Source organism: Rattus norvegicus, chromosome 16 (assembly GCF_021556685.1).
Source record: "Rattus norvegicus strain SHRSP/BbbUtx chromosome 16, alternate assembly SHRSP_T2T, whole genome shotgun sequence".
Lineage (NCBI taxonomy): Eukaryota > Metazoa > Chordata > Mammalia > Rodentia > Muridae > Rattus > Rattus norvegicus.
Genome location: NC_141549.1, coordinates 84,262,025 through 84,285,686, shown reverse-complemented (window position 1 = coordinate 84,285,686; position 23,662 = coordinate 84,262,025). Strand labels below are relative to the sequence as shown.

General features: G+C 49.6%; 1 protein-coding gene across 10 annotated transcripts in view; it reads left to right on the top strand.

The window, feature by feature from the left end:
- Positions 1–22,582, top strand: part of Tfdp1 (transcription factor Dp-1) — a 38,819-nt gene extending 16,237 nt beyond the window's left edge. For 4 of the 10 annotated variants that reach the window (NM_001436577.1, NM_001436576.1, NM_001436578.1 and 1 more), the window contains exons 3-11: positions 808–874; positions 9,237–9,343; positions 14,222–14,343; positions 15,250–15,559; positions 15,954–16,022; positions 17,095–17,246; positions 17,604–17,770; positions 18,362–18,440; positions 21,289–22,582. In NM_001436577.1, coding sequence (NP_001423506.1) covers positions 808–874; positions 9,237–9,343; positions 14,222–14,343; positions 15,250–15,559; positions 15,954–16,022; positions 17,095–17,246; positions 17,604–17,770; positions 18,362–18,440; positions 21,289–21,436 — 1,221 coding nt within the window. In that variant the 3' untranslated portion in view covers positions 21,437–22,582. Of the gene's footprint in view, positions 1–807; positions 875–9,236; positions 9,344–14,221; positions 14,344–14,930; positions 15,037–15,249; positions 15,560–15,953; positions 16,023–17,094; positions 17,247–17,603; positions 17,771–18,361; positions 18,441–21,288 lie in introns of all 10 variants that reach the window. The other 6 variants (NM_001025718.2, NM_001436581.1, XM_087588728.1 and 3 more) reach the window with 4 other exon arrangements.
- Positions 22,583–23,662: the final 1,080 nt, after the last annotated feature.

The following is a 23,662-nucleotide window of genomic DNA, read 5'->3' as shown; positions in this document are numbered from 1 at the left end:
TGCTCGTTTCTTGCATTAAGTTCCTGGCCCTGCCCACCGGCTTTACCCACCCGACATCGGTATCTTTGGTCTTCCTGGTGTTATCTTAATTCCTAGCTTTAAACGCGGGTTTACGTGTCTGGATTTACTTAGCTCCCAACTTTGCTAACCCGCCTTTAACCCCTCGTCCTCACCTACCTGGCCATATAGATCACTGTACTTGCTCTTAGCATCCTGGTGCTCAGCTGTAACTGTTACCTTGTGACTTCCTAGGACAGCTCACTTCCCTGTTCTGGAGGAGACTGGGCTCCCTCCTGCAGGGCTTTTCTTGGCCACTGTCCCCTCCCTCCCTCTGTCACCAGCTTTTTCTTTTGTGGAAGAGCATTTGGATGAGAATGTAGGCTCCATTGTCACTTCCTGACCTCTCGAGGTTAGAGGTTAGAAGTCACGAACAGTTTACCTTGGCTTCTTCCCCTGGGAGAGGCCTGTTGGGAATAAAGGTTGTCATGGTTCCCTGGAGAGGTGAGAGGGACGGTCTGGTAAGATTGCTTCCTGTTGACTCCACTCTATCAGATATGTGCTGTCTCTCACAGATCACCTGGTGACCATTTCCCTCTGCCATCAAAGTCCTGGCTTTTTATAACTGGATTTGCAGGTCATGCTGTTCCCAGCCATGGTGGCCACTGGGAGCAGGGCAGCGTTGGGGCTCCTGCTGCCGAGCAGTGGCAGCTCTGCCCGCCCTATGCTTAGTTTAGCCGGTGTTTAACAACTTTGGCTGTGTGGCTCTTGAGATGTTGTATTTACTGTTGTTGTTGTTGCTCTCTGCAGGCCAGTCTAATTGAAGCCAACGGAGAACTAAAGGTCTTTATAGACCAGAATCTTAGTCCTGGGAAAGGTAAGGGAGCCTGTTCTGGAAATGTAAGTCTGCTGAGTGTGTGCTGTGTCGATGCCTTGCCGACTGTGAGGCCCACTGCAGCACTGAGGTGTCAGGCCACTCAGGCGAGTGAGGAGGGCGGGAACTAGGCCTGTGTGCTCTTCCCCCGGTGATGGCTGGCTGCCTCGCCACAAGAGCTCCCAGTGCTCCCACGAGGGGTGCACGTCTTCTCAGGCTTAGGCTTGTGTCTTGGTTGACTTGTGTGAGGTGCTCAGTTTTCTTAGGGAGCCTGGTGTGGTCAGAGTTATGTGTGCCGGATGGAAGGCTGAGGCCCACCTTATCAAGATGCTTGGTGTCTGTAACAGGAAACAGCTGCCAGTATCCTGACAATTGGTGGCTTCCTTAGTTGACCCCTGGGTTGTGCTGTCTGTGTCTGTTGCTTTGCCACTGTGTCCAGTCCCCATAGCACCATGTCCCCATAGTGCTAAGCTCTGTCTTCAAAGCACTGTGGCCTTACAGTGCTAAGGCACTTCTAGTGACTAAACTTGTGGACAGGTCTTGTTATCCTCAGACATAGTTTAGGTCAGGCCCTGTGAACATACAGCCTGTATGAGCCAGGACCATGGCATGCTGGGGATAAGTTCTGCTGAAGAGTTTCTTGTTCTGGTTTCTCTTAATTGTATGTGTAAAATTAGCCATTTTCTTCTTAATAGTGAGGCCCAGGAAAGTGACTCCTGTCTGCAGAAGAGGCTCTGAGGTCTTGAGAATAATGATTGGCTTGTACTTAGATTTCTGTATTTGTCTCTGGTCTATACTTTGCATGTATTAGGGCCCAGGGATCATCCGTCTCCAGGCCCCCAGTGGTCCAGAAGCACCGGGGCAATGACTGTGTCCTCTCTGTTCTCCCCTGTGAGAGGACACAGCCCTCAGTATGGATGTACAAGTGAGAGGGTTTGCCCTCAGTCTTAACACACCCCAGTCCAAGCCTCAGTCTTTGTGTGGTGCCTGCCCCTCACGGTGGGACTCACAGGACCCTCAGTCATGAGGGTTGTCCAGGCTGTGTGTCTACCAAGCCTGGTCCCTCCTTTGTTTGGTGGAGTTAGGGCAGTGTCTGGTGCAGGTACGGGGGCTTATCTTCATGGTTGGCAGCAGTCTCCTGTGCTCGCACGAAATGAACTTGAGTGTCACTGGAGAAACAGTGAGATTTCAGAAGTTTAAGGTACAGCATTTCCCATCTAAGTGATGGAAATGAAGCAGTGGCCTCTTCCCCCTGGGAGTGCCCCTCTCTGGTGTTCTGTGAGTTCTGCCGTGGTCTGCCAAGCCCTGTCACCCTTCCCATACTTTTCACACATGGGTGATTGGACGACCTTGAGCTAAAGTTGACCTGTAGGAAGGGTTATGACATAAGACGTGCGTCTGCGTGTCATAGTCAGGCTGTCGGCTTCCTTTGCTTCCCTTTCCTCCTGGCTTCGTGGTCAGCAGTGACAGACAGATTCTGCACCTGCATGGACTTGGGGACAGGTTGGTGCTGCTCACTGCATTGACTATCCCTGTAGACCAGTACTTTGCCTGCAGTGAGTGGCTTGAACCTGTGGTTAGGTATGCTATTCACTGACACTGTTTTGGAGTTCTGATGTTTGGGAAATGCACAGCGATCGCTCCCTTCACTCCAGACCCTCTTCCCGTCTCAAAAAGGTGTGTACTGCTGTTAGTTTCTGGTGACCATTCTAGAGAATAAGCCTAGGTAGAGCTGTCTGTCTGTCAGACATGCAATCCTCACTCTTAATAGGTGCCCTGGGCAGTGGAAATGAGGTTTCAGAGAGGCCTGGTGGACATACTTGCGTAAAGGCGGTGCAGTGAGGCTCGGGAGCCCAGGCACTTGGTAGAACGTTTGCAGTCTCCGTCCTGTGCTGTCCAGACACTGCCCTTCCTTAGCACATGCTGAGCCTTCTGTTCCTTTGCTGCTGGGACAGCATAAGTTTCCCGGAGTCATCATGAGCAAGGGCTAGAAGAGCTGCCTTCTCCAAGAGTGCAGATGAGGAGTACTGTGCTGTTCACTGTGTTTTCTTGATTATTGAGGTAAAAAGCCTAGAGTGTCGTTTATGTTATTATAAACGCACACAAATGAGAAGCCAAGCAATCATTAGGCAGGTGTTCTGCGCTGTGCCCTACCCTTGGAATAGCCAGCTGTGCCTGAACATGCAGAAAGCAGGACCCCCACCCTTACTTGTACTTGTGGCCAGCATAATCACAACATTTTATCCTGGAGGCTTCCCTTGAGTCAGAAAGGGGGGAAAGTGAGCAAGAGGCAAGGAGAAGCTGAGGTGTGTGAAGGCAGGATTCCCTCCACATCCTTCCCTGTGCTCTAATCTGGTCCCTATGCTTAGTTCACAGTCTCCTTAAAGCCAGGTACATTCTGAATTTACCAGAAGGTTGCACATGAGTAACCTGGCAGGCAGTGGTGGTCCCAGCTCAGAGAGGCGGTCTTCTTTGATGAGGAAGACAATTGAGATGCTGCTTTGGTGCTGTTGAGCCCAGGTAGCTATAATCTGTTGTTTCCTCATCCTAAACCAGCCAGTCACTCCCTGGTCTCCTGGCCCTGTGAGGGCTCAGGGCCACCTGTATTGTCTTCCCCTTGCAGAGGGACGTTTTTAGTCCCTCTGTTCTATCAACACCCCCAGGGAATTGGTGATGGAACTCTTCATGTGTGCACATGAAGAGGGGTTTTGAAGTTCAAAGATTGCATGGCAGGTGTGTCTTAGGGACCTCTGGCTTGCTTGTAACACCTTTACCTAATTAAATGAGACCTACCAGACCGACATTGTCTGTTTTACATAAAGGTGTAAGTCTCCACAGAGGCTGCCAGACGGGTATACCAGAGAGAAGCAGGCAGGTCGACTTCAGCAGACAGATGCGTGAACCTGACCTTTACAGTGTTTGTGACCCAAAACCCCTTTCCCCCAGGAAAAAATGCATCAGAACAGTGTGCATTGCCAAGCCCAGGCTCAGCAGAACGGCGTCCTGGCTGCCTCTGACTTACTGCAGTTCAGAGTTTGGTGGACTCTGTCGTGCCATGGTGTCATGTGAGCTCACTGCTCCTGGAGAGTGACTGGGTCTTGGAGATGTTGGGCCCTGGGGCCACCATCTGCTGCGTTGCTACACTTCCTTCCTGCCAGTGGGCTCCAGTTCCTCGCATCCTCGCCAGCATATGGTGGTGTTGGGTTTTCAGATTCTCTGCTGCTCGTGACTGTCCACTGACCTCTGACCCTGAATTGCCCACAGGTCTCTGCCTGGAGGACCTTACTTTTCTGTCAGGCTCCTTCTGGAACTCTGCCCCAGGGCTGCTGCCATTGAACTTCCTAATATGTCTGTCTGGTGCTTCTCACTTCTCAGTCTCTTTCCCCAGGGCACCTAGCACATGCACATCTTCCTCTGGCCTAGCAACTGAGGGATAGTGCTCCCTGGAGTGGCACCGTTGTGCCAAACAGCACGTGTGAGCGATCCCATGGGTGCTGATCTTTAGGGCCCTTCCCAGTCCAGTGTGTGCTGGGAACGTCTTTGGGGCCACAGTCATCGTCTCTGCTGTGATTTCAGTTCCTGGGCTCTTGGCCCTTTGCCCATAGTTCCTGAGAGTGGATACATACTATCTGTCTTATTCTCCGTTTATCTGGAGCTCTGCTTCTCATGTGGGCAGTCTGATCCCATTTTCCTCAAGTTCTAAGTTCCCCAAACCCAGAGTCTTGGTGTGAGGGGGCCGTCTCCCTCCAGTGTCTCCCTTGCTGTCTATGGTAGTGCAGAGCAGCCTGGCTTCTCGTCTCCTGATGTGTCCTGTGCCTGCTGCTCCTCATCCTTACCTGCTGCCGGAGTGTGTCTGTCTTTCCTTTCTGCTTCAGGAGTGTGTCTGTCTTTCCTTTCTGCTTCAGGAGTGTGTCTGTCTTTCCTTTCTGCTTCAGGATTGTGTCTTTGGCCTCAGAATGAGACTTAAAGGTGAGAGAAAAATTTTAATGATGTTGTGTGTCAGAAGCTAGTGTGGTCTCTGTGCTCTTGGACATGTGTTAGTATCATGGCGAATGGTGAACTACAGCCCAAACATGGATCAGAATATTTTTTTTCCTGGCCTTGTAGTAGTTACTCTGAGATGTCGTCAGGCAGAGGCACTTGAGAGATGATGAGGACCCCTTCCCCCTTCCTTTAAAGATGTATGTATCATATATCCAATGGTCTGCCTGCACAGCCAGGACACCAGATGTCATAGATGGTTGTGAGCCACCATGTGGTTGCTGGGAATTGAACTCAGGACCTCTGGAAGAGTGGTCTTAACTGCTGAGCCATCTCTCCAGCCTGATGAGACTCTTTTTATACTAACCCCCTGGGATCAGGAGAAACCTCACATTTTGTTTTTGATTTTAATTTTTAGCACCATGGTGATATTTCAGAAGCTGTGAGCCTTGTGTGAGGCAAGAGATGGCCTTTGTTGAAGTCAGGTCCTGGGGTGGGTCTCTGTTCTGTGTACCTAATGATATAGTGTGTGAGCAATGGTGGAGGATCCTAATGATACAGTGTGAACGATGGTGGAGGATCCAGATGCTGAAGGACAGCTATGGCCACAACTTCCTGCCCTAAAGCAGGCATTGGATGGGCCTGAAGGTGGGTGAGTAGGAAACTGTGAGTGTGGCTTGTGTGTGTGTGTGTGTGTGAGTGTGTGTGTGACTGTGTGTATGTGACTGTGTGTGTGTGAGATGGTGTGTGTGAGTGTGTGTGTGCGTGTGTGTGTATGTGGTGGTGTCCTTGGAAACCCAGAAGGAAGAAAGCTGTGTTACAGACTTCCGTGTGCCCACCGTCAGCCCAGCATGTAGGTGTATCCCTCAGAGCTTTACAGACCTGCACATTCTGTGTCCTTACCAGCTCAGTAAGCAGTGTTTCTAGCACAGTGGGTGAAATAGTTTACAATAGGCTTTGGAAGAGACACAGATGACCCAAGAGGCACATGAGGCTTTCCCACACCCCATAGGGACCTCTAGAAAAGGTAAGGACAGGGCTGGAGGTGACTCCACAGTTAGGATCATTGCTATTGCAGAAGTTCCTATTCTCTTTAGTACCCACACATCAGTTCCCAGCCACCTCCAATTCCAGGTTCAGGGACTTGGATGCCCTCTTCTGGCCTTCTCAGACATTGCACACATGTGGTACACAGACATTCAGGCAGAACTCCTCTATACAGGAAGTGAAAGACAGACAGACAGATGATAGGTAGGTAGGTAGGTAGATAGGCAGGCAGACAGACAAAACCAGTAAAGGTGCTTGTTAGAGGTCCCTCTCAGGACTAATAATAAGCGTGTACACCACGCCCTTGTGCATGTTAGGAAGACCATACCCAGAGCTGACACAGGATCTATCCACTCCTTGTGGGCTCTTCTCAAGGGAGTTTCGGTCATTGTTGTAAAGACACCCGCCTACTGTAGTCCTGCTCACAAGGTACAGAAACAACTTGTGTTTGTCAGTGGCTGAATGGATTTAAAAAAAATAAAACTGGGGAATTAAATATTCTAGAGAAGTTGAGATTTGCCATTTGCTACAGTGGCGTTGAATAGGTGGGATGTTACACTGAGACAGCAATCCAAATACAGAAGGTACTGTGTGGCCACACTTACAGAGAATTCTAACAGAATAAAACATGTAGAGAAAGCATAGCTGTTTACCTGGGGTTGGACTAGAGGGGAAATGAAGATTTGGTGGGGTTCTGTCTGTTGGCACGCAGTATGAGGGAGGCTTCTAGGCATCAAACCGTTGGTGTAGAATTTCTGCTGAGATGTGTTAGCTGCTTTGCCCTGGTGCAGTAGCCAGCATGGCCGAGAGGCGGTGGTATGTTGGCCAGTGTTACTGTGGTAACTCCACCGTCTGAGTGTGTCTCATGGCATCATGTGTTTTCTTAAGGCACGTGTGATTAAATGTACAATAAGCTGGCGGTAGACCACTTCCCAGTGTGCCCAAGGCCCTGGAATATTCCCAGCGTTAAGTTTTAAAACTTGTGTATGTATGCGTGTTTGAGTGCATGTACATATGTGCACCTGTGTGCCCCTTACCTCTAAAGGCCAGAAGAGGCCTTGGATCCCCTGGAGTTATGTGGAATAGATGTGGCTCACTCTGGGTACTGAGAACCTAATCCAGGCCTCTTCAAGAGCAGCAAGTGCTCTCAGCCGCTGAGCCACCTGTCTGGCCTCTAGTCCTTGTCTTGTTTTCTCAGTCGTGTGTGTGTGTGTGTGTATGGTGTGTGTGTGTGAGAGAGAGAGTGTGAGAGTGTGTGTGAGGTGTATGTGTGAGAGAGTGTGTGAGAGTGTGTGTGTGGTGTGTGTGTGTGAAGAGTGTGTGTGTGGTGTGTGTGTGTGTAAGAATGTGTGTGTGGTGTGTATGTGTAAGAGTGTGTGTGTGTGAGAGTGTGTGGTGTGTATGTGTGAGAGTGTGTGTGTGGTGTGTATGTGTAAGAGTGTGTATGTGTGAGAGAGTGTGTGTGTGGTGTGTGTGTGAGAGTGTGGTGTGTGTGTGAGAGTGTGTGTGTGGTGTGTATGTGTAAGAGTGTGTGTGTGTGAGTGTGTGTGTATGTGTGTGTCTCCACTGATTTTCCCTGGTGACTGTTGCATTCTCACCAGCAGTGCATGAGTTTGCTTTCCCTATGTTCTCCAGTGTTTGTTCCCTGATTTCTTAGCAGTAGCCACTCTGATAGGTCAGGTGGAATCCCAGTGTCGTTTTGATTTTCACTTTCCTTGACTCTGATTGCTAAACAGGATTATTGATTATTGGTAGTATTAATCTGTGACTTTGTACTTTTGAAGATTGTGAGATGTTTGTTCGGTCATCAGTTGGTTTATTTGTTCCTTTGTTGTTGAGGGTTTTTTTTGTGGGGGGGTTGTTTGTTTTTTCCTTTATGTAGTGGTGTTAATCCACTGGTAGAGGAGTAACTGACAAAGATCTTTCTCTTGTCTTGTAAGCCTTCTCTTCCCTGATGATTGTTTGCTGTGAAGAAACTTCTAAGTCCCCTGTAATCCAATCTCAGTGACTCCTGTGTGGTCAGAGTCCTTTTCAGAAAGCCCTCGCCTGCACCTATGACTTTTACCCTGTCTTCATCTCGAAGGTTCTCAGTTTGAGGTCTTACATTAAGGTTATTAATACACTTTGAGTTAAGTTTTGTGCAGAATTAATCTAGCTTCATTCCTTTGCACCCTGAAACACCCTTTGAAGAGGCTGCCTTTTCTATAGTTTATAGTTTTGGTAAATTTTTTGTTGTTATTGAAAAATCAAGTGTCTTGGATTTATCTCTTGGTCTTCTGTTGTAATCCACTGACCTGTGCACCCACTTTTGTTACTGTATGACCGTGCCTTTATGCCGCCTTCTGCTTAGGGCTACCTTAGCTGGTGGGGTTCAGCAACTGTGTGTCTAGTTCTGTACAGAGTGCTGTTGGTGTTTGGGGGGCTGCGTTGAGCCTATACATTTTTGGGGGGCGGATGGAGCTGTTTACTTACAACCATTCTTAGGTTGGGCTTTAGGTGTGCGCTTGCTTGGCGTGTGAGACTGTGGGTTCAATCCCTAGTGCACACCCAAAAAATATCAAAAAACCTAGGACGTCTCCCTTGTGGATCCTTTGGCTAAGGTTGGGTGAGGCAAACTCCAGATTTCACAATTTCATAATTTGCTGCCTTAAATCTTACAGACAGGAAAGATGTGGTTTACAATTGCAAAAATATGAATGCGGTGTTTGGGGGTCTTTCTCTGGATTTTAGCAGTTCATGGTGTCTATACAGCTGTATTGAAAAGCGTTTTCCTTGAAAGGTCTCGATAATATGTTTTATTTTGAGGCACTTTTTAAAGTGAGAGTTGGCTCCAGGTCATGTTTTGATTTTTCCTTTCTAGCTGAAAAGTCAGCCGTCCCTGGAGATTCTGCGTGTCAGTCTCTGTGTTTGGGAAAATACCTTAGGGTTCTACTTTATTTTCCACATTAAAGCAGGGAGTGGCCATTTTTTTTTTGGTTCTTTTTTTTTTTTTTGGTTCTTTTTTTCGGAGCTGGGGACCGAACCCAGGGCCTTGCGCTTCCTAGGCAAGCGCTCTACCACTGAGCTAAATCCCCAACCCCAGGGGAGTGGCCATTTTATCTTGCAGACAGACACGAGGGCGGGGGGTGCTGTGGCAAGTCTGATCCTAGTGTAGAGTGGACCCTGGGCCCCAGGACCAAGTTTGGGGATGGGACATTTGTGACTGAGCCGTAGGTCTATAAACCAAAACTAGACAAGTCGAGTTCTTGACAGACACAGCATCTTCCTGGAACTGCCCCTTCTAACCTCAGCAGAGAAGCAGTTCAGCTCTTAACCGTGTCGTGTTGTTGTGTTCTAGGTGTGGTGTCTCTTGTGGCTGTGCACCCATCCACAGTGAACACACTGGGGAAGCAGCTTTTGCCAAAAACCTTCGGACAGTCCAATGTCAATATCACACAGCAAGTGGTAAGTGGTGAGAGGCGTGAGCCTCAGGTCTGAGGATGAGCTGGGTGTGGGCGATGCTGGGCACCTCGTTGGTGAGTGGGTAGAGGAGGCTGCTGTAGCAGTGACTTTGCTCTCGGTGCATTCTGACACCTGAACGTGAGCTCTGCTTTCTGTACACACGGAGTTCAGGCTTACTGTCTTCAGTGCACGCCATGTCAGGGAGGAGTGTCTGAGATCTGTACACATGGCAGAAACCTGGTGCATGAAGGTGGACAGACCAAGGCCTGGGCAACTGTCCTGCTCCATGGCTTCCATTTCCAGAGTTCTGTGTTAAAACCAGCTCTGTGTCCTTTCTCTACAGCCACTGTCTCCTGGCTGTGTAGGGTTGGAGGAAGGGTGCGGCTATGTAGCTATGGCCACAGGAAGGGGCCAGCACTGTGCCCTTTCTTCATCGAGTAATGGATCAAAGATGAGAGGCTCCAGTGGGGCCTTGCAGCCTCCCTCCATGTGGCCGCAGTGGCTGCCTGGAGCTGGGGCTTCAGTTGGTGGTGGTTGGCACAGCTGCCTAGTAATGGGCAGATCCTTGTGTGTCTTCAGGGACTTTCTTCTGGGCTTCCCTCCTCTTAGCCTCTAGATGTCATGGCTTCTCCTGGGAAGGAAGCCGAGGCTTAGTGACATGTCTGCCTCCTTGCCCACATGCTGCCTTTTCCACAGTGTTTTACATCCACCCGCCTCGCGTCTCCTGAGGACGGCCTGACAGCCCTCAAGTAATCGTGGGGCCTTAGGACTCTGGCATGACATTTTTTAAAATACATTCTGCTTTCTTGTGTTTTTATGTTAAGTGAGCACTTGTGTGGAGTCAGAGGACAGCTTGCAGGGGCTTCTTCCCTCCATCACGTGTGTTCTGGGGAACAGACGGACTCAGTGGTCAGGCTTCATGACAGGTGGCTTTATGACACCCCTCTGCAGCATTTCAGGGTCCCTAGCTGTCCCTCCTGTCTGCCTGGGTCTCCGCAGGCATTACCAGGTGTTCCTAGATGTCTTATCCCCAAAGAGAGCGCGAAGCTCTGCTTTTCCCCGTTGTTGGGGCATCTCTACAGTGCAGTCGGGCTTTCTACAGAGAGAGTGGTCATATGTCCCCCGTGTTCCGATCGTCCCGTGCGCCAGCTTTGGTTGTGGTGTACAGCATTCACATTCACTGCCTCCTCTTGTTAGTGGATTCTGGGCATTGTGGTTTTTCTGTTTTTAATTTTTTACATTTAAATTTTTCTATGTCTGAGTGATATACCCACGTTGTATATGTGTACTGCACGTGTACTGGGTCCTCTTGGAGTTGAGAAGAGGGCATCATATCTCCTGGAGCTGGAGTTGTAGGTGCTTGTGAGTCACCATGTGGGTATTGAAAATCAAACAAGGGTCCTTGGCAAGCATAACAAGTGCTCTTAACCACGGAGCCATCTTTCAAGGCCTTCATGATGTTTGTTTAAGATGAGGTGTCTCATACCACTGGCTGGCTAGTCTTGAATTCCTAGAGATGCATTTCCTGCCGCTGCCGCCGCCGCCGCCGCCGCCGCCGCCGCCGCCTCCTCCTCCTCCTCTTCTTCTTCCTCTTCCTCTTCTTCCTCTTCTTCCTCCTCCTCCTCCTCCTCCTCCTCCTCCTCCTCCTCCTCCTCCTCCTCCTCCTCCTCCTAAGTGCCAGGATTGAGGGTGTGTGTCACCATACCTTTCCAGCATTGGGGTTTTAAGTATCGTGGCTGTGGGGAATGCTCTGGGTTCTAAGGACCCTGCAATCCTATGAGGTGGACCTGGGCTCTGCTAGGCTAATTGAGAAGAAACTCCTTACTGCATTGAGAGTTTGAACAAGTTGTCTTTGCAAAATTTGTGCCTCAGTGGGTGGGGAGAAAGTTGATAAGAAGTGATTTAAACTTTATTGATCTGAAAGTCAGCATCTGTGGAGCTGAACTTGGCTGGAGAAGTGGCTGGTTACTGTGTGTGCTTTGCACTATAGTGGTGGGTAGGGCTTGCGTGCTGCCAGCATTTCCTTGTTTATTTTGTGGTGGTACTAAGATTAAACATGAGACTCATGCGTTAGAGGCGAGCAGCATACTCCTAAGCTGTGTCCTCGGCCTGGCATGTTCCGGGTGACCCCTAAACTGTCTTATATCTCCAAGGTGTGAGGAGATGGCTGGATTGACTAGCATGGGAGATGATAGTTCAGTCTTATGTGCATGCGAATGTGACCTGGGCAGGTGTGGTGTCCCTGGCACTTGCTCACCAGAGGCTAAAAGCTCTTGGACTAGGATATAGGAGGGTCTAGTTGTATAGTATTGGAAGCTTTGACACAGATGTCTCAAGCACAGAGGTGTCTGCCTTGCTGATTTGCAGTGCGTGGGGCCTGCCTGAAGCTTGATGATAAAGCCTTCCTAACCTCTGTTAAGCTGCACTTTGCTTTTGTCTTAAGTTTTTATTTTGTATGTAACTAGAATCGTGCAGTGATACAAGACGGGACAGCTTTTATCACTTGAGATTGAGGTGCAGAATGAATCCTGAGGGTGGCTTGAGAGGAGAGTTTTGGAAGACCTCTGGGTGTGGCTTGCTGGCGGATGCATGTGGGAGACCGTGTGTGTGTGTGTGTGTGTGTGTGTGTGTGTGTGTGTGCGCGCGCGCGCGCGCATGCGATCCTCAGCATTGCGAAAGCATCAAAGGACTCCTAGATTTGTTTGAAAACTAGAGAGGGGCTCTGGGTGAGGTAGGTCTTAGTCCTCTGAAATCCAATGCTGGCTTCACTTGGATTTCCCAGTTGTGTGGTGTTCAGTCCTCGGCATATGCCAATCAGCAGAGTCATGTGTCTTGCTGGAGCTTTGGGTCTAGAAGACTGGGTTTGAACCAGTCTCAGTCACAGCAGTAGTGACCATAGGAGAGACTGCTTGTGACCTGGCCTCCCCTTTCTTTCTCCATGTGAAGTAAGGATTGTTATGAGTGATAGCAACCAGAGAACCTTAACAGGAGTGGCTCCGTGGTATGTGGAGGGCCAGTGTCCCTGGGAGCTTCTCCATGCTGCATATACGTGTATGCAGACGGTGAACATGAGCACACCAAGGACAATGTGGTCCTTTCCCCAGTGTCAGGGTGCAGGTGGAATGGGATGTACCTCCTGCCAGCATGGCCGTGCGCCCAGTGGCTTGTCTGCAGTGTTTGTATCTGGCCATGCCAGCAGGGAGTTGTTGCTTCACAGCCCAGTTCTCCTCTGTCCCCTTGAGGCCTTTTCCTCTTCTCCCCATCCCACTTGCTGATATTTCCTTGGTCTGTTTCGCGTTTTCTTTTCTTGACTCCATGGCCTCCCACTTCTGCAGTTGAACTTTCCTCTGAGCCTGTTCCCGTCAGCATGTGCACACAGAACCACAGCTTATTCTAAGCAGTGTGTGCACATGGAGGGTGGAGCATGTGCAGAGAGCCATGGGTACAGCGTCGCGTTTGCTAACCATGCTGTGTGTGAAGGGGGGGCATAAATGTATGGAGGCCGGGACCTTCGATGCCAAAGGTAGACAGCTTCTATATGCTTGGCATAGCATTTCAGACGTGCTGTGTGGAAGAGTGGAAGCTGGGAGTCAGTTGGTTTTCTTCAGACCCGGCCATTTGGTAACTTCCTTGTGGTCAGTGGGTAAGGCAGCACAAGTGCCCTCCTGCGCACAGAGCTGCAGGACAGGACGCAGGTGGATGTTCCCAGGCTGTTGTTGAGTCTTGCTGTGCGTCTTCTCAGGGGTGGTTGTTTGCGTGCTGCAGAGTAGACCGACGCCTCCCGTGAGCTCCAGAACCTTTTGCACAGCCCATGCCAGTGTGGGTGAACATGACTGGCAAGCAGTACCGGTGGCAGGATGGAAAGCTCTTGTTGTCTGTGGGGATGGGGAGGGGTCCCCTGTTCCCACCTGAGAGAGTAAGCCAAGATGCACTTCCCTTCTTGTGTGGCCACGGGATACTGTGGATCCAGGTGGGGATGTCCCCATAAGAATTTGATCACTGAAGTGCGTTGTGGTTTGGGATTTACCAGAGGTCTTTTTGACTCAGAATTATGTATGTAGCAAGATTTTTGACATTGAGACATTTGTTGTCAGATCAGGACAGTGTCTGTCTCCAGAAGAACGGTTTGTGTGTTAACTGAGGGAACCAAAACATCAGACTTCTTCCCAAAGGACATGAGACATTGCTGTGAGAGCGGTCGCCACATCACTCTGGGGTAGACCACTAACTCTGGTCAGGTGGGCTGATGGCTGTGTGCTCCCAGCAGAGCTTCCTGTCCCTTTCTTGTCCTGATGATCTTTGGATCCTGGGGTCCCTCAGAGACAGTAGAAAAGGTAGGACAGTTAAGCAAACACCATTTCCACTTGGACAGAGGGTGGAAGAGGTACCTGCTGTCTGTCCCAGGGTTACATTTGTTTGAGAACCCCCCCCCCATCCCCAATAACTTTCATAGCTCATTAAGAGGAAATAAACCAGAAATGCGTTAATATCCTGTTCTTAGTCCTAGCTGTCAGTAAGCTGCCTGCTTGCTGTGGGCACTACTCAGTGTTCTTTGCCATGGGAGCCCTGCCTTGTCCTTTCTAGCCCCTACACTGTGGCCTGCTGTCCTCTCAGACTTGCCCATCTGGCTGAGGCTTCGATGCTCTTAGGTGTACAAGTGCCTGAGCTGCTTGAAGCAGTGCCACATGCAGAGCAGCCGCAGTGACACTGGCCCTGCTCTCGCCATGCTGCCTTGGGCGCCTGCTTCTCTGCTGCTCTCTCACTGCGGCCGGCAGGTGCGGTGCGGCACGGTGTGCAGTGGCTGCAGAAGGAAGCAGTGGCACGCACGGGTAGTCCTGTGAGTGAGACATGTCTGACTGTTGTGACTTCTCTTTTGATCAGGTGATTGGCACGCCTCAGAGACCTGCAGCAGCCAACACTATTGTGGTAGGAAGCCCACACACTCCCAACACTCACTTTGTGTCCCAGAACCAGACGTCTGACTCCTCACCTTGGTCTGCTGGGTGAGCACCCCCACCCTGGGGGGCAGCCGCTGAGAATGTCCCCTTTTCCGCTGGCCATGTGTCACTTGGTCTGTAGTGGGGTACTTGAGCAGAGAGGATTAAAAGCTCCCATCTCACCTCTGACTGGGCCACAAAGAACACCGGCCGCTAATATGACACAGACACTTAGAAAGTGTCAGAAGATCTGACCTCTACCAGGTCCCACATCAGGGCTCCATCCTGTGCGTGGTCTGTCCCTCCAGGGCTGTACTGCCACTGGGACAGTAGCGGATGTGGAAGTGAAGTGATTCTCTTTAAAGGTCAACAGTGTATCACTTTTTAAAAACACTGTTGTGACCATGTCTCTCTCCCTTCAGTTTAGAATCACCTGTGCCCAAGCTCTCCTGAGGGACCTAGTGACTGTTCCTGGTGTGATTTAGTGAGGGGACACATTTGCTGTGCCTCCTGACCTGAAACCTGCACCATGGTTTCCTTTTGACACAAGCCCATCAGTCAGTCTGAGCATTTGCCTTATGTTATGGTAGCTTACCAAAATCAGCCCTGAAAATTCCTAAGTTTACACTAAATGTGCCCTGCTCTGATGCCAGCAGACGCCTTTAGAACAGTGGTGCCTAGTGTGTGGTCCGGATCAGACCCATGCTGATTTCTGCCCTTCGGATGTCTGTCCGTCTTCCCAGACATTTAAAGGCACAGGTGTGTGAACTGGCCTCGTACCTGTTCTTTTCTGACCTGACAAACACTTGATACTTGCCAATGTCCTTGATATATTAGGGCGGAGTCCCTGCTGCCTATGGTGGGGCTGTGGGAACAGTGGGCCTCTGGGGCCTTAGGCCTTTCCTCTGGAAGTGTCTGGATTCACAGTCGGCTCCCAGGCTCTAACAGTGTCCATTTTCTGCTGTTTGGAAGGAAGCGGAACAGGAAAGGTGAGAAGAATGGCAAAGGCCTGCGGCATTTCTCCATGAAGGTGTGTGAGAAGGTGCAGAGGAAAGGGACGACCTCCTACAATGAGGTGGCCGACGAGCTGGTTGCCGAGTTCAGCGCCGCTGACAACCACATCTTACCCAACGAGTCCGCCTACGACCAGAAGAACATCCGGCGGCGTGTGTACGATGCCTTAAATGTGCTGATGGCCATGAACATCATCTCCAAGGAGAAGAAGGAGATCAAGTGGATCGGCCTGCCCACCAACTCTGCTCAGGAGTGCCAGAACTTAGAGGTACACTGCCTAAAGCCGCTGCGTTGTCTTTGGTCACATGAGAGGACTATTCCAGGTTGCCGAGTGGACGAGACAAAGGTCCCTTTGCATTTGGTAGTCCCTGTTAAAAGAGAGAGTTTACGTGTGTGTGTGTGTGTGTGTGTGTGTGTGTGTGTGTGTGTGTGTGTGTGTGTGTGTGTGTTCACTCGCACACGTACGTACGTACGTGAGAAAGGAAAGGATCAGTGTGCTGTTGGAGTTACAGGAACACTGACCTCCATCCAGAGCTTTGGTTGTGTCTGTTGTACTGTTGTGGCTTGTCAGTTGTTCTTGGTGAAAGCCTGACACAGTGAGTTTGTCCTTACGCATGCTGATGGGTAAACCAACCCCAACCCCACCCCCGTTCTGTCTGCAGGTAGAGAGGCAGCGGAGGCTGGAGAGGATCAAACAAAAGCAGTCACAGCTCCAGGAGCTCATCCTGCAGGTATGGCCTTTCTAGGGACGCCCACCTTCCCCCGGGAAACAGTCTGTTGGCCACACAGGCCTTGTTGTCAGGGAGGCTTGACTGTGAGCATAAGCACTCCTTGGCATGACAGCCGAGGGAATTTTAAGTCTGCACTGGGCATGACATATCCTCTGTAGATAGATGTTGGTTGTCACAGTTACTGCATGGGGAAAGCATGGTGGTTAAGGTTGGTCGTGTCCATGTGAAGTAGCCCTGAGAGACTTGTCTTGTAAGAGGCCTGGGGATTCAGTGAAGATAGTGTATACAGGGCTCATGGCAGAGCAGACTGCGATGGGCCAGAACCTTCCAGAAGGCATAGCGGTGGTACTGGACATGGGGGTGACTGGCCACCAGCCTGGGATGATCGTAGTTTCCGGGGCACCTAATGGTCAGAGCTGGAGATCCCAGCATTATCCGGCCCCTCACAAGGCCTTGTTAACTGCCTCAGACACAACGTAACCGATGAAGAAGTGGTGTCAGGACCTAGGGCTTGGTAACATAGGCTCTTCCTTCCCTGTGTCCTCAGCCTGAAGGTGGCATGGTAGGGCCCTTACCAAGATCTGGGAAATCTTGGCTCCAGAGGGAAAAAAGTAAGCTGGGTAGGTAGTGGACCAACCCACGCCTCATTTCCTCCCCTCGCTCTTCTTGGTTGAGGTTTTTATGTCGTTGCCTGTCCCCATATGGAGATCAGGGCCTCCTCCTGTATGTCATGTCTTTATGAGAACACTGCCACTGTAGGGAGGGAGAAGTGTGGTTGGCAGGCTTCGATCAGAGTCTTGTGGCCACTTGGTCACTTCAGTACTGGACCATTGGTTCTGGGTCCATTCCTCAGAACTGCAGAGGTCCCTCATGCACTGCAAGGACCGAGTGTCCTCTAGCAGGTCATTCCTGTGACTGCTTTCCCCGTGCTCCTTGTCCCCTATAGGCTGTGAGCAGATGTCACAGGCTGCTACAGCCGATCTCTCAACACTCAGGTTCCCACTATCTGCAGGAAGGAAGGGATCGTGTTACTGTTATTGACATCTATCGGGGCCATGTTTGTCTTTTTCAGCAAATTGCCTTCAAGAACTTGGTGCAGAGAAATCGCCAAGCGGAGCAGCAGGCCCGCAGGCCACCGCCTCCCAACTCTGTCATCCACTTGCCCTTCATCATTGTCAACACCAGCAGGAAGACAGTCATCGACTGCAGCATCTCCAATGACAAGTTCGTCTTCAGTGGGCCCTCGAAATGTAGCTCCTCGGGGAAAGAAACAGGCATTTGTCATCAGGATTCAGTCTTATGGCTGCTGAGTAACAGCAGTTGTGGTCTCTGGTGGTCCTAGAACATGTACATGTGCAGGTAGCGCTGTGTCCCGGCCCAGGGCCATGCCTAGAGCAAGACAGGTTGTGGAATTATCCAACGTGTCTTTCCTTCCCTGGTGTGAACTGTTGTAGAGGAGTTCAGTTGTAGGCCCTGGACGGGAGGTGTTGGGAGGGGCTGCTGCCTGGTCCCCACCCACAGGACTTACTGCCTGCTCTTGGAAGGAGGCCACATCATCCTCACAGTGCCTTTCCCCAACAGATTTGAGTATCTGTTCAACTTTGACAACACGTTTGAAATCCACGATGATATCGAGGTGCTCAAGCGCATGGGCATGGCCTGTGGGCTGGAGTCGGGCAGCTGCTCTGCTGAAGACCTCAAGGTGGCGAGAAGTCTGGTACCAAAAGCTCTAGAACCGTATGTGACAGGTCAGTTGTGCCCTGCGACTGGCCATGCTGCGACCCAGAATCCCTAGTGCCTGGGTGTCTGCTGAGGTCGGGCTGATCGTTGGTCACATGACCAACCTTGGGTGTTGGGCTCCATGAGTAGCACCTGTGGTTTTCATGGTGCAAGTGTCACGGGGTGAGGATCTCTCTATCCTGTAAGATATTACCTGCACTTGAGCCTTCCTGCAGCAGATGCAGGCCTGGCTGTGCCTGTAGCTCTGTGTGAGTCTGAGGGGGGAGGTGGGACGCTCTGCATGCGTGCTTAGTCCCTGTCCCTACTCTCTGGTGCTGCTTGTCCTCCTAAGGGGACAGGCATGCTCCTGAGGAACCAACCACTCCTGGCTCTTACGTAGAGAGAGGGCAGGGAGAGCAAGCTGGCAGGGCACCTGCAGGTCTCCCCAAGCTGTGTCTGCTCATGCAGCCTTGCTTCTCCTCACATACTGGGTCTCGGTTTTTTTGGTCTCTGCCTCTGGCTGGCCCAGAGCTCACAGATCTGCCTCACAGGTGATGGGGTTAAGGCGGGTGCCGGACAGTTGACTTCTCGGTTTTATGACTCTGCTTCTGTTTTTTCAGAGATGGCTCAGGGATCCATTGGCGGAGTATTTGTCACGACAACAGGTTCTACATCCAATGGCACAAGGCTTTCTGCCAGGTGACAGCAGCTGGGGGTGGGGCAGTCCTACTGTGTTTCAGATAGGCCAGACTGAGCTTGGCCCAGGCCTCCCATAAAATGATCCCACTCTACCTCCTGCTCCCAATAAGTAATTCTTGGTGTTTATTTTTTAAAAAGCGTTACCTAGTAAGGTGAGGGCAGACCTTCCCGTGTTCCACGGTCGTTGGCAGGGAAAGTGGCAAGGGTTTTTTTGGTTCAGTGTTTTGAGACAGGGTTTCTCTGTGTAGTCCAGATAGTCCTGGAACTTGCTTTGTAGACCAGCCTGGCCTCACACTCAGAGATCTACCTGCCTCTGCCTCCCTGGTGCTGGAATTAAAGGTGTGCACCACCACTGCCTGACTGGTTTTGTTTTGTTTTTAATAGCTCTTTATTCATTTTCTTAAAATGTATCTAATGGTACAGTATATATACAATTTTATTTTCTGCATCTATACACTTTAAATTTTTTTAAAAAAATCTTTTATTTATTGTTACTGTTTGTGTCTGATGTATGTGGGCAAGTGTGGAGGTCAGAAGAGGCGTGCTTGTCTGCATGCAGCCCGTCAGTTCTCTCCCACCTTTACATGGTTCCAAGGGTCAAACTTCAGTCTCTAGGCTTGTGTGGCAAGTGCTTTTGGCCCAGTTTTTAAAGTCTATTACATGTATGATGTGCATGTATGCACACACATGTTGTACCTGTATGGACTTCAGAGGATGACTTTACTCTTTCATTGTGGGACCCTAGAATCGAACTCAGGTCAGTTCAGGTCAGCCCTGAACTGGGTGATAAGGGTGGTTACTTACTCTTTTTATTGTTTAATTAAGACAGCTTCACTTCACAGCCAGGCCAGGCCCTGCCATCTCCTTGCCTCAGTCTCCTTCACAGTTTATTTTTAAAAAGTGTTTTATTCAATATTCATGCACTCGTGTAATGTATTCTGACCAAGTCTACCCTCGTTCCCTCCTCCATTTTTCCTCGTTCTCACTGTCCCCTCCTGACTTCACATCTGCACTCATTTGTGCGCTCTGTGCGTGTGTGTGCGCGCGCGTGTGTGTGTGTCTGTGTCTGTGTCTGTGTCTGTGTGCGTGTGCATGCTCGCGTGCTCTCAGGTGCCCATGGAAGCCATAAGAGGGTGTTAGGTCCTTGGAACTGAAGTTACAGACTTGTGAGCTGTCATCAGTGCTGGGAGTCGAACCCAGGTCCTCTGCAAGAACAGCCACTGCTCTTAACCTGGTCTGCTCACCTCTCGGCCATCTCTCTGGCATCACCACGCCGACTTTTATGTGGGCACTGATGACCTGGATTCAGAGCCTCGGGAGCAAGTGCTGGGATGACCAGGCCATCTCCCTGCCGGTTTCGTGTTACTATGTCTTTTCCCTTTCTGTTATCAGAGGACCTTCATTTACTATGTAAAAACAGAAGCTATCAGCTACTGGGTAGCCTAGCACTGTGAGAAGGTATTACATGCTTTAGAGATAGGCCTAAGATGGTCTTTACGATGAAAACAAACGATGAAATAATTATAATGACATGTTGATAGATACAGTCTAGTTAAGGGTAACCACTAGATAGAAATTTAAATTCTAGAATTATTTTAAGTTAATAGCTGCAGATATTTCTGGGATCATTTGAAGCCATAGTGAAGGAAATGCCCTCATGTGAGCACCAAGGGTTGGTGGTGACTGAGTGACCCATGTGCCCTCGAGGGTTGAAGACAGACAGACAGACAGACAGACAGATAGCTCGTGAGCCTCCGTGCTGTGTGCCAGCTTTCAGATCAGCCCCTCTCTTGTTCTGAAGTCTGAGCTGAATGTGAGAATGGTTATGGGTTTTTTGTTTTTTGGGTTTTTGTTTAAGTAGAGTATATTTTTAAATATTTTCTCCTTAATTGTTTTTAAATTGCATGAGTGTGCGTGCACACATAGTGGTTGTGTGGGGGCAGGAGGCAACTTGTGGAGTTGTTTGTTCCACTCTTATGTGCGTTATGGAGGTCAAAGACTTAGGTTGCCACTTTACCCGCTGAGCCACTGGACTGACCACAATTGGTTCTTTCTATGGACTAAACGTTCCTGGCTTCCCACTCTCACAATGAGAAAATGAAGGTGTTGACCTCTCATAAGGAGGACATAAGGAATGACAGCATTGGTGTTAGTGTAACACACAGTATGCAGAGGCTATGGTTACAGAGACAGCCAGGAGAGCAGCCGCAGCCTCCACGGCGTTCATCCCAGCCTCACTACTTTTGCTGTGCTGGTTTTCTGGATATAGTTAGTTGCCCATGGGAAAGCCCAGTACTTGGTAGTGTTGTACAGTGCTGATGAGTATCAGCATAGCATTAGGGTGAGTAATTGTGGCTTTACATTAGGTGATAGGTACTGGATGCTGGAGTGTGCCATCAGCCCAACCTGTGCTAAATATTTATTTAAGGATGCCACCTAGTAGTTCCAGGTTCTGACCCATGTTGCTATAGAGGGTGCGTGTAACAGAGACTAGGGGTGGAGAGTGGGTGTGCTGATCCATGGTCCCCTAGCGCGCATGTACGTCTGTTATTTGATGTCCCAACCCGGTCTTTTCCCTGGTCCACTATGTTTGTATCTGAGAGATCTCCTGTGAGTCCTGGTAACTAGACACTGTGCCGTGTCGGGTTTTTAAAGGCTTGATCTCAGAATAGCCCAAGCAGAGTGACGCTCATTACAGTTATGGTTTTAATGTTGCAGATGGTGAACTTTTTCCTTTTTTTTTTTTTTTTTTTTGCGTAATTTAAACAAAATTAGGGTCATGACCATCAGTTCTTGGCCTGGACAGGGACAGGGCAGGCTTCTCCCACTGACTGGCCTGTCTTTGCAGTGATTTGAGCAATGGTGCAGATGGGATGCTGGCCACGAGCTCCAATGGGTCTCAGTACAGCGGCTCCAGGGTGGAGACCCCTGTGTCCTACGTTGGGGAGGATGACGACGACGACGATGACTTTAATGAGAACGACGAGGAGGATTGATTACTCAACTGTAGACCCTTCTCCCCTCAGTCAGCTTCAGGAAAAACGTATAGAGAAAAGAAGCTTTTGAAGTGGGGCTTTCCGTTCTTTCTGGCCTACTCCCAAGAAGATGCCGCCGAGTTGTGGAGTTAGATATGCAGCTCCAAGTAAGGAGTGTGCCCGCGGTGTGAGCGAGCTGTGGATGTGTCGTGAAGCCAGCGTGCTAGAGCAGAGCCTGTATCTACCTTTTAGGATTTTATGGTTCCTCTTTCTTTCTTTTTTTTGTTTATCTTCTTTCCTTTCTTTTTTAAGTTTGAAGCTTGTTTTGCCCCTCAACAGTTGTTGCTGGTTTGCTGAGGAGGCTGTGCTGCGCCCCCACCGGTGACAGTGGTAAAGCGCTGCCCGCCTCGGGTGTGCGGCGCCCAGGTGGTGGACAGCCAGGCGTTAGGATGGATTTTCCCATTTGTCAAATCATGCAGAGTCCAGAGAACAAGGCGATAGCAAAGCTCCACTGTTAACGCTGCGCGCCATACGTCTCATGACTGTTTTTCCTTAAATTATACTGACTGTCCAGTTCCATCAATCAACCTTTTCTCAAGCAGCAGCAAAGCGAGAAGTAGTGTTTCTTGTTTGTTTGTTTTGTTTTGTTTGGAAGAAGTTTACTGCCACGCTGGCGCAGCTATGGAAATTGTCTAGAAAGTTTGCTTATGGTAAATTTGCCTGATTTCTTACAGGCTACGTTTGGAAACTTTTTATTATATAGTTTACATACTTATAAGTCTATCATTTAAAGACGTGTACTGAAACAAATGTTGTATTTGTTTCATAAGCATCTTCCTGTAATCTATTATAAAATTGAAATTAAACATAGAGAATGTTTTAACAGTTTTTTAACTCAAAATTTGTCAATCATTTTTAATAGTTCTTTTTTTATAAAAAGAAAAAGGAATTTAAGGACAGGCAATAGTCTCTTAAAATTTATTCACAAGAACCGTTAACTGCACAGCTGCCCTTAGCTGCCTGTTCTAAATGATGGTCTTTTTATTGAAACACAAATAAACTTTTCTGTAATATTTTATGGAATATAAAGAGACTTTAATTGTTTGACCTGTTTAACTAAGCACTGTTAGTTTTTATTAATAAAACGCGCATGGGCATTTTAAACAAGCTCTGTGTTTCTGTAACTCAGGACTGTACTCACAGTTACTCTGGATTGCCCTAAGTTGAAGCCGGATGCCGGCCCATGAGCAGAGTCCTTGTGTGTCTGACAGTCCCTGCGTTGTCGGTCATGGCTGGGCAGGACATGGAGAAGGAGGTGCAGTGGGAGTGGGCTCGTAAGCACCCGACTACAGAGCCGGCTCTGACTCCCCTATCCCGAAAGTTGAGGCACACTTTGTAGTTTAGCTTTCAGGGAGGCTAAAAGACTGAGCAAAAATGCCCTGTCTCCACAGAGGGCATGAAGAAAACACGTGTGTTCCACTTCAGGAAGAGGTGAGCAGACTCCTGAGAACGATTACTTACATCCTGCACAGCATCGTAAACAGTCACCTCAGAGATGCTCCAAGACGGGAGGGAAGGGAGGGCCAGGGAAGTGGTTCACAAGCCATGGAAGCGGCAGTAAAGAGAAATGTCAGTCAGAAATCCTGACAGAAATGGACAGAAGGAAAACACAGGGTTGGTGTCAGACTGGCAAATACAGCAGCACAGTCCTGAGTGAGGGACAGGGGACAAAGGGATATGACACAGACACCCACATTTGCAGAGGAGGACGCAGAGGGTGTGGAAAGACAGCAGCTGAGGACTCACCACACTTGAGGAGAGGCCACCTGACTACACATCAGGAAACACATTCTGAGTAAGTGAAGGCATGAACTCGGCAGGCTTCTCACTAGGCTTCTGAAAGCTTTTGTTGAAAGCCAAGTGGGGGGAATGTCATGTGTGTGCACTTAGCATCCAGAGTTGTCATCTTCGGGGCCACGAGACAACCATCCCACATCTTCAGAACACTAGGAAGAGTGAGGCCTGTGGGGAGCTATGGAGACTCCTTCAGAACTGATGTGAAGCGCAACTCTTCACAGTCGATGCCTAGGATGGGGCTGCTGTGTGGGGAAGAACGGTTTTCTAAAAACCAGCTCCTGGGAGTCGGACCACACACCGGTGAGTGTGTGGCCACACAGATTGGACTCAGTGTGTTTTATGGGAAACGCGTGTGCTCAGGTGCATTCCAAAGAACACTGTTGGGGGTGG